The sequence below is a fragment of the Coregonus clupeaformis genome, chromosome 21 (assembly GCF_020615455.1).
Source record: "Coregonus clupeaformis isolate EN_2021a chromosome 21, ASM2061545v1, whole genome shotgun sequence".
NCBI lineage: Eukaryota > Metazoa > Chordata > Actinopteri > Salmoniformes > Salmonidae > Coregonus > Coregonus clupeaformis.
Window position 1 is genome coordinate 38780666 of NC_059212.1, and position 8841 is coordinate 38789506.

The window sequence follows — 8841 nt, forward strand, 5'->3', positions numbered from 1 at the left end:
AGGAATGGGCCAAAATACCAGCAACAGTGTGTGAAAACCTTGTGAAGACTTACAGAAAACGTTTGACCTGTGTCATTGCCAACAAAGGGTATATAACAAATTATTGAGAAACTTTTGTTATTGACCAAATACTATTTTCCACCATAATTTGCAAATAAATTCATAAAAAATCCTAAAATGTGATTTTCTGGATATTTTTTTCTCATTTTGTCTGTCATAGTTGACGTGTACCTATGATGAAATTACAGGCCTCTCTCATCTTTTTAAGTGGGAAAACTTGCACAATTGGTGGCTGACTAAATACATTTTTCCCCCATTGTAAGTCTTGCATAGTTCGTTTTGTTTGGTATGTTGCATTGAAAGTGGCTAATATTGCGTTGATTCTATCACAATTCCCACAGTAAAGGAATATGTTGATAGTGTTAACTAAAGGGGAAAACTCTAGAAAGTTGAGTGAAGTTCAATCTTGTGCTTCTCTGCTCGCGCTGATATTTTTAAATAATAATAATATGCCATTTAGCAGACGCTTTTATCCAAAGTGACTTACAGTCATGCGTGCATAAATGTTTGTGTATGGGTGGTCCCGGGGATCAAACCCACTACCTTGGCGTTACAAGCGCCATGCTCTACCAGCTGAGCTACAGAGGACCACCTTATTCTGGGCAGCAGTCTCGGGGGAGGGAACATTGGCATCAAGACACATCATTAAAAGCAACCTCTTATGTTCCTGGGACAGAACACCAATGCATGACATCCAAAAGTGAGAAAATCACTTTTCAACTGTGCAATTATTGAAATTAGGTTGCATGATGATACATAAGGGTTAATCTTATAAGCATTTGTAAGTGCATTTATAAATGGTTAATAACTAGAGGTAAATATTTGCTCAATATTTAGCAAACACTGACCATTTATTGCACTATTTTGACCAATTCGATATAACCTTTTATTAATGGTTTATAATGCATTTACAAATGATTAAATCATTGTTAATAACGTAATTATAACCCCTTTATAAACTCTTTACAAATGGAACCTTATTATAAAAAGTGTTACCGATATGGGATATAGTCCATTGTGTTCAGTTTATGGTAAAATTGTTGCACAAACTCACCAAGTCCTTGCTGACTTTGATAGGGTCCTTGAACTCTGTCCAAACCACAGCCTCATTGCAATTTGGAATGGTCAGGGAGCCAAGGTAACGGTAGTATTTGGTACGGTCCACCCCTTCCAGGAGCTCATCCAATGAAATAGCATGAGTAATGTTTACATACTCATCTAGAGGAAGAGAGAGAGGAAAGCATATGCTAAAGTCATATGCTACTGAAATGGAACAAGAGCATTTGTCATTTTGAATTCAAAGATAAAAACTCATTACAAACTTTATTTTGAGGAAGGAGTTCTTGATCAAAATCAGATCCAGTCAAATCTCTCCTCTCACCTTTTAGTGTGATGTTGGCCAAGTAGGATGTCAGAGTATTCCAGGCTGCTGATGAACCAGTCACATTACCCGGCATTGCCTGTTGGAAAAAGAGAGACTTTAGTCATAACAAACTGCAATAAAACATTGAAATGCCCAATCTACTGTGGAAAAAGGAAAGTTAAAGCATCCGCTCACCTCTACGAAGAAGCCAAGAGCAGCGAGTCCTGTGCCATCTGCAACGGCCGCAGTCGTGTTACCATTGAGTGAAGACTTGGCATTTACTATGTGCAACTGAAAGTTGAAGCATAACAGTTGATGTGAAAAGTTATCTGAATCCATTGGAAAATTCATTCTGGACTAAGGCTAAAGGAAGACCTTGACATTGATCCATTGCAGTACGTTATATGTGCATCAGTATGAGAAGTGTCACCACATGTAACATGGGCTACATTAAGATTCTCTACTCTTCTCCTGAAGTGCACTCATACACTGCCCTTCATTAATTTAAAAGGACCCCAGGAAGAGTAGCTACTGCTTCTGCAAAAGCTAATGGTTATCCAAATAAACAAACAAATGTAATGGACTAGTGTTTGGAATATGGTGGAAACTCCCTCCAGCCATGCTTGCACCAATCCATGAAGGGTGTTGGGGTGGTGTGTGTTGTGTTGAACCTTCCCATACCTCCATGGGGTAGCGGGTTCCATCCACTGTGTGCTCCGACCCAGGGACTGAGGTACCGTTGCCCCAGTGCAGGTGAAACTGCAGGCTGTCATAGGCCTCAGACAGGGCCCCGCCTGTAATCTGGACACCACTCATCAGCTCCACCTTGACTGAAGGAGAAGAGGAACAAAAAAATAGGAATTGGTTCCATTTCTCACATTAGGGTTCATGGTTTGGTTGATACATTATCCTCAAATGGGACTTTGTGTGTATGGATTGAGAAGGAAAGGCATCCATCCATTCTCCTCACCGGTTTCACCAGTGTTCGTGATCTTCTTCATTGTGGTGTTGTCTCCATATTTGGTGAAGTTGAAAGCAGTCAGGGTTGAGTTGCCCACTGCCGATCTGGAGACGATGTTGATGGGAGACTGACGGGATCCGTTGCAATGTTCACTGGCAATGGTGGACCAAGTGGTGTCATCTTAACATGGAATCAATCATACCATGGTTTCAATGTACCATAGTTTTATAAGTGTCATAGAATATGTAATACATAAAGTAACAGTCAAAAGTTTGGACACACCTTCTCATTCCAGGGTTTTTTTTATTTTCATTATTTTCTACATTGTAGAATAATAGTGAAGACATCAAAACTATGAAATAACACATATGAAATCATATAGTAACCATAAACGTGTTAAACAAATTAAAATATATTTTATATTTGAGATTCTTCAAAGAAGCCAACCTTTGCCTTGATAACAGTTTTGCTCACTCTTGGCATTCTCTCAACCAGCTTCATGAGGAATGTTTTTCCAATAGTCTTAAAGGAGTTCCCACATATGCTGAGCACTTGTTGGCTGCTATTCCTTCCCTCTGCGGTCCTACTCATCCCAAACCATCGCAATTGGGTTGACGTCGGGTGATTGTGGAGGCCAGGTCATCTGATGCAGCACTCCATCACTCTCCTTCTTGGTCAAATAGCCCTTACACAGGTTGGAGGTGTGTTTTGGGTTATTCACCTGTTGAAAAACAAATGATAGTCCCACTAAGCGCAAACCAGATGGGATGGCATATTGCTGCAGAATGCTGTGATAGCCATGCTGGAAAAGTGTGCCTTGAATTCTAAATAAATCACAGACAGTGTCACCAGCAAAGCACCCCCACACCATCACACCTCCTCCTCCATGCTTCACAGTGGGAACCACACATGCGGAGATCAACCGTTCAACTACTCTGCGTCTCACAAAGTCATGGCGGTTGGAACCAAAAATCTCAAAATGGACTCATCAGACCAAAGAACAGATTTCCACCGGTCTAATGTCCATTGCTCGTGTTTCTTGGCCCAAGCAAGTCTCTTCTTATTATTGGTGTCCTTTAGTAGTGGTTTCTTTGCAGCAATTCTTTGCACCACGAGGAACTGTTATTCCACATCGTCACGTCACCCCTTCACTGGATCGTCTTGGGATTGCCCTGGCTCAGACTACACAACCCCACCATAAATTTGAGCACCAAGAGGATCACAGCCTGGTCCACCTCATGCCGGAAGACCTGCCTGCCGGTGGTTTGTTGTTCCACGTCAGTGGAGAGTCCGGAGTCCGCCCTACAGCCCAACATTCCACGTGAGTACGCAGATCTCTCCGATGTCTTCTCTTCATTAAAGGCTACGTGTCTCCCTCCTTACAGGCCCTGGGACTGCACCATTGACCTGCTGGAGGGACAACTCCCCCCGAAGAGTCACATTTACCCCCTTTCCATGGCGCAGACTGAGGCCATGGAGAAGTATGTGGCGGAGACCCTGAAACAGGGGTTCATCAGATGCTCTACCTCTCCTGCCTCTGCCAGCTTCTTCTTCGTGGCCAAAAAAGACGGAGGACTAAGACCATGCATTGACTACAGGGGGCTGAACGCAGCCACCACCAAGTACCGGTACCCCCTCCCTCTGGTTCTGTCGGCCATCGAGCAGCTACGAGGAGCCCGGTACTTTACCAAGCTGGACCTGAGGAGTGCCTACAACGTGATCCAAATCCGGGAAGGAGACGAGTGGAAGACGGCATTCAGCAGTACCTCAGGCCACTATGAATACTGCGTCATGCCCTACGGCCTCGCCAACGCACCTTCTGTGTTCCAGTCCTTCGTCAATGACGTGTTCCGGGACATGCTGAGTAGACTGGTGGTGGTGTACATTGACGATATCCTGATCTACTCGCCTACGTTCGAGGAGCATGTCAGGGACGTCCGAGCTGTCCTACTCCGCCTCTGGGAACACAGCCTGTTGGTGAAGGGGGAGAAATGCTAATTCCATCAACAGGCCATCACCTGAAGGAGAGGTTCACCACAGCGCCCAACCTAAAACACCCAGATCCATCTCGTCCTTTCAACCTGGAGGTGGACGCATCGGAGGAAGGTGTGGGTGCGGTCCCCTCCCAGCGGCAGGGTAAGCCAGAGAAAATGTATCCGTGCCTTTTTCTCTAAAAAGCTTACACCCGCAGAGAGGAACAATGGAGCTGGAGACAGGGAGCTGTTGGAGGTGGTCCTCGCTCTGGCTGGAGGGCGCAGTCTATCCTTTCCGGAATCTTACTGACCACCGGAATTTGGAGCACATACGGGCAGCGAAACGGATGAACTCTCGTCAAGCCAGGTGGGCCCAATATCTCACTCGCTTCCAATTCATTTTGTCCTACCGCCCAGGATCCGAGAATGTGAAGACCGACGCACTCTCCAGGATGCACCATACCGGAGAAAGGAAGCATCTGGGGGGTCCTATCCTGCCGTCGTCTCTCATCGTTGCGCCTGTCATTTGGGATGTGGACGAAGGCATCCGCCTGGCGGCTCAGGAGGACCCAGCGGCTTCTGACGCCCCTCCGGGCGCACACTACCCTTACGGCAGGGCACTCTGGTATTAAGCGCACCCTGCATTCTCTAGCCCAAAAATACTGGTGGCCCACCTTAGCTTCTGATGTCTCCCGCGATGTCAACTCCTGTTCCGTATGTGCCCAATCGAAGACACCTCAGAACGCCCCGGCAGGCAAACTAGTTCCTCTCCCAGTGCCTCAACGACCTTGGTCACACCTGTCCATAGACTTTGTCACCGACCTTCCACGTTCTGACGGCTTCACCACAGTCATGGTGGTCGTAGATCGGTTCTCCAAATCATGCCGTTTTTTGCCACTAACTGGTCTTCCTTCTGCTCTCCAGGTCGCTGAGGTCCTGTTCCAACAGGTCTTCCGGGCATTATGGACTTCTGGAGGACATCGTCTCGGACCGTGGCCCCCAATTCACCTCCCGAGTGTGGAAGGCTTTCCTGGAGAAGATCGGGGCCATGGCCAGACTCATTTCCGGGTATAGGCCTCAGTCGAATGGGCAGGTGGAGTGCATGAACCAGGAGCTGGGGAGGTTTCTTCGTTGCCACTGTCAGGACCGGCAGGGTGAGTGGGTGAGGTTTCTTCCCTGGGCAGAATATGCCCAGAACTCCCTCGTTCACTCCTCCACGGGGCTCACTCCCTTCCAGTGCGTCCTGGGGTACCAGCCGGTTTGTGGGGCCGTTTAAGGTCCTCCGGCGGATAAATGAGGTATCATACCGGCTGCTCCTTCCCCATCACTACTGTGTCTCACCCACTTTTCATGTGTCTCTCCTCAGGCCGGTGGTTCCTGGTCCTCTGGCGGATGCCGTCCCCCAGGTTACGCCTCCTCCGCCCCCTGGACGCCCCGCGTATGCAGTGAGGGACCTGCTGGACTCCAGGTTCCGTGGGGGACGGCTCCATTATCTGGTGGACTGGGAGGAGTATGGTCCTGAGGAGAGGAGCTGATTTCCGGCTGGGGACGTTCTGGACCCCAACTTAATTCGGGACTTCCACCGGCCCGCTCCTTGTCCTCGGGGTCGTGCTCCTGGCCGGCGACGTCCAGCGGCTGTAGCCGTGCATCCGGGGGGGGGGGGTGTACTGTCACGTCTCCTCCCGTTGCTCCCCTCCGGCGGTCTACTGAGCCACCGGTCTGAGCGCACCACCTCGGCAACACTGGAATGGAAACCCAACGCACCCTAATTACCTCCAGCGCACCTGCACCTCATCGCATCACCACCCTTATTTAGCCCTGGACTGTTCTGTATGATGTTGTGTGTGATTGTTAAGCTTCGTGTCGTTTACTCTGTTTGTTATTTCTCTTTCTCATTGTTAAGTAAACCTTGACCTTGTTAATTCCTGTGTCTGCGTCCTGCCTTTTCGTATACTCAGTACTCGTCAGAAGAGTGTGCATAGCTGTCATCAAGGCAAAGGGTGGCTACTTTGAAGAATCTCAAATATAAAATATATTTTGATTTGTTTAACACTTTTTTGGTTACTACATGATTCTGTGTTCTTTCATAGTTTTGATGTCTTCTCCATTATTCTAGAATGTAGAAAATAGTACAAAATAAAGAAAAACCCTGGAATGAGTAGGTGTGTCCAAACTTTTGACTGGTTCTGTAAATTCTATAGTCTATTATCCATCGCTATCACTTCAAAGCAAATGCTTCATGTACAATTTGTGAATAAAAATTACACTGAGTATACAAAACATTAACACCTGCTCTTTCAATGACATAGACTGACCAGGTGAATACAGGTGAAAGCTATGATCCCTTATTGACATCACTTGTTAAATCCACTTCAATCAGTGTTGATAGGGGGGAAGAGATAGGTTAAAGGTTTTTTAATCCTTGAGACAATTGAGATTGTGTATATGTGCCATTCAGAGGGTGAATGGGCAAGACAAAAGATTGAAGTGCCTTTGAACAGGGTATGGTAGTAGGTGCCAGGGGCACCGGCTTGTGTCAAGAACTGCAACGATGCTGGGTTTTTCATGCTCAATAGTTTTCCCTGTGTACCAAGAATGGTCCACAACCAATGGACATCCAGCCATCTTGACACAACTGTGGGAAGCATTGGATTCAACATGGGCCAGCATCCCTGTGGAACGCTTTCGACACCTTGTAGAGTCCATGCCCTGATTAATTGAGGCTGTTCTGAGGGCAGAAGGGGGTGGGGGTGCAATTCAATATTAAGAAAGTGTTCCTAATGTTTGGTATACTCAGTGTACACTGTATCCCGTGTGGCTCAGTTGGTAAAGCATGGTGCTTGCAACACCGGGGTTGTGGGTTCGATTCCTACGGAGGACCAGTACGAAATAATGTATGCACTTACTACTGTAAGTCGCTCTGGAGAAGAGCGTCTGCTAAATGACACAAATGTAACCAGGGGGGTAAAATCAATACTTACTACAACTAGGATCATGGTAACACCACGCTGTTAAAATTGAAAAAGGGGAAAGGTTATGCAACGAGTCACAAAATGTATAGCAGAAGACAGTCACAGGCCAACAAAATAATAAAATAATTACTTACAACTGTATGCAGCGGGGACAAAGATAGTCGCAACGATAACCACAAATTGAATCATCTGAGAGAGAGGGAAAGGCAATTATGAATGGAGAGCCGACTGATGCTGAATGTTGAAATTTGGTCAGTCTGCCCTGGCTTTGATTATAAAATCTACAGATGCAGATTTTTGGTCCGGTCCGGACCGGCCTTGATTTCAACGTCACAACGTCCACAAACACAGACATTTATGATTGTTTCCGATTTGTCCCGGTCCGGACAGGCCTTGATTTGACTTAAACATAGACGTCTTTGTTTCACAAGTTTGGAATCTACTGTACACTACTATACTCTGCTTTGCTCTACTGTACTGTACAGTACTGTGTTGTACTGTGCTTTCTAAATTTGTGAAACATAGATGTCCATGATTGTTTCAGATTTGGTCCGGACCAACCAAATTTTGTCTTGTTTAGAGGCATAGCTCATTAGTATAATACCCAGTGTGCTTTGCAAGTGTTCATTTTTACATTTACATTTTGGTCATTTAGCACACTCTTTATCCAGAGTGACTTACAGTCATTGCATTCAACTACCCAGTGCTCTCACTATCACCCTTTATCTTTAATAGACACAGATATTAAACTATTTCTGTCGTCCCTTCTTGAAACGTACTTACCCAAATTGGTACATCCGGACCAATGCGGGTTTGTTAAAAAACGATTATCCTCAGATAACCTCTGTCATCTATTACATATCTTACATGCTTCATCAGAAACCAAAGCTCCTTGGGCAGTTCTATCTCTTGACACAGAAAGCTTTTCATAGACTAGAATGGTCATATCTTTGGTCAGTTTTGGAACATACAGTATTGGACTTGGCTCCAATTTCATTAATATGATTACAATACTATATGTCAATCCCTCAGCCATAGTAATAACAGGCAATACCTGCTCTGTTCTGTTCCAAATAACTAGTAGTAGCAGGCAAGGTGATCTCATCACACCTCTGTTTTTTTATTGTCTATGGAACCCCTGGCCCAGGCAATTCGACAATCGAAAGAAATTACACTAATATCTCTCAATTCTATGGATCACGTCATCTCATTATACAGTGATATCTTACTTTATCTAGACAATATATCTCAATACTGCCTAAACGCTTTCAAGATCATATTCAAATTCAGCTCCATCTCAAGTTATAAAATAAATCTGACCAATTCTGCCCTACTGCCTCTTAAGACCCAGATGGAGGACTCCATCTCTACTTATGGAATCTCAATCGTTTCCCATTTTAAATATTTGGGAATAGATATATTTCCTTCCTTAGATAAAACCATTGCCAGAAACTTTAACAGAACGCTCAAATCAATTCACTTCGACCTCAGTAGATGGACTAATATCCCAGT

General features: G+C 45.4%; 1 protein-coding gene across 1 annotated transcript; it reads right to left on the bottom strand.

The window, feature by feature from the left end:
• Positions 1–1081: 1081 nt before the first annotated feature.
• On the bottom strand, positions 1082–7518 carry LOC121534487 (carbonic anhydrase 4-like). The gene is made up of 7 exons (XM_041841078.1): positions 7464–7518; positions 7339–7365; positions 2394–2564; positions 2105–2253; positions 1619–1714; positions 1442–1520; positions 1082–1278 (listed from the first exon to the last, which is right to left on the bottom strand). Exons 1-7 carry the CDS (start codon positions 7516–7518, stop codon positions 1082–1084), a joined length of 774 nt encoding a protein of 257 aa, XP_041697012.1.
• Between the last annotated feature and the right edge of the window lie 1323 nt (positions 7519–8841).

Coding starts and splice junctions, on each gene's coding strand:
- LOC121534487 (XM_041841078.1), bottom strand. CDS start 7,518: ATGATTCAATTTGTGGTTATCGTTGCGACTATCTTTGTCCCCGCTGCA. Junction 2,254..2,393: donor CACGAACACTGGTGAAACCG/GTGAGGAGAATG, acceptor CTTCTCCTTCAG/TCAAGGTGGAGCTGATGAGT. Junction 1,521..1,618: donor CTCTTGGCTTCTTCGTAGAG/GTGAGCGGATGC, acceptor TTTTTCCAACAG/GCAATGCCGGGTAATGTGAC.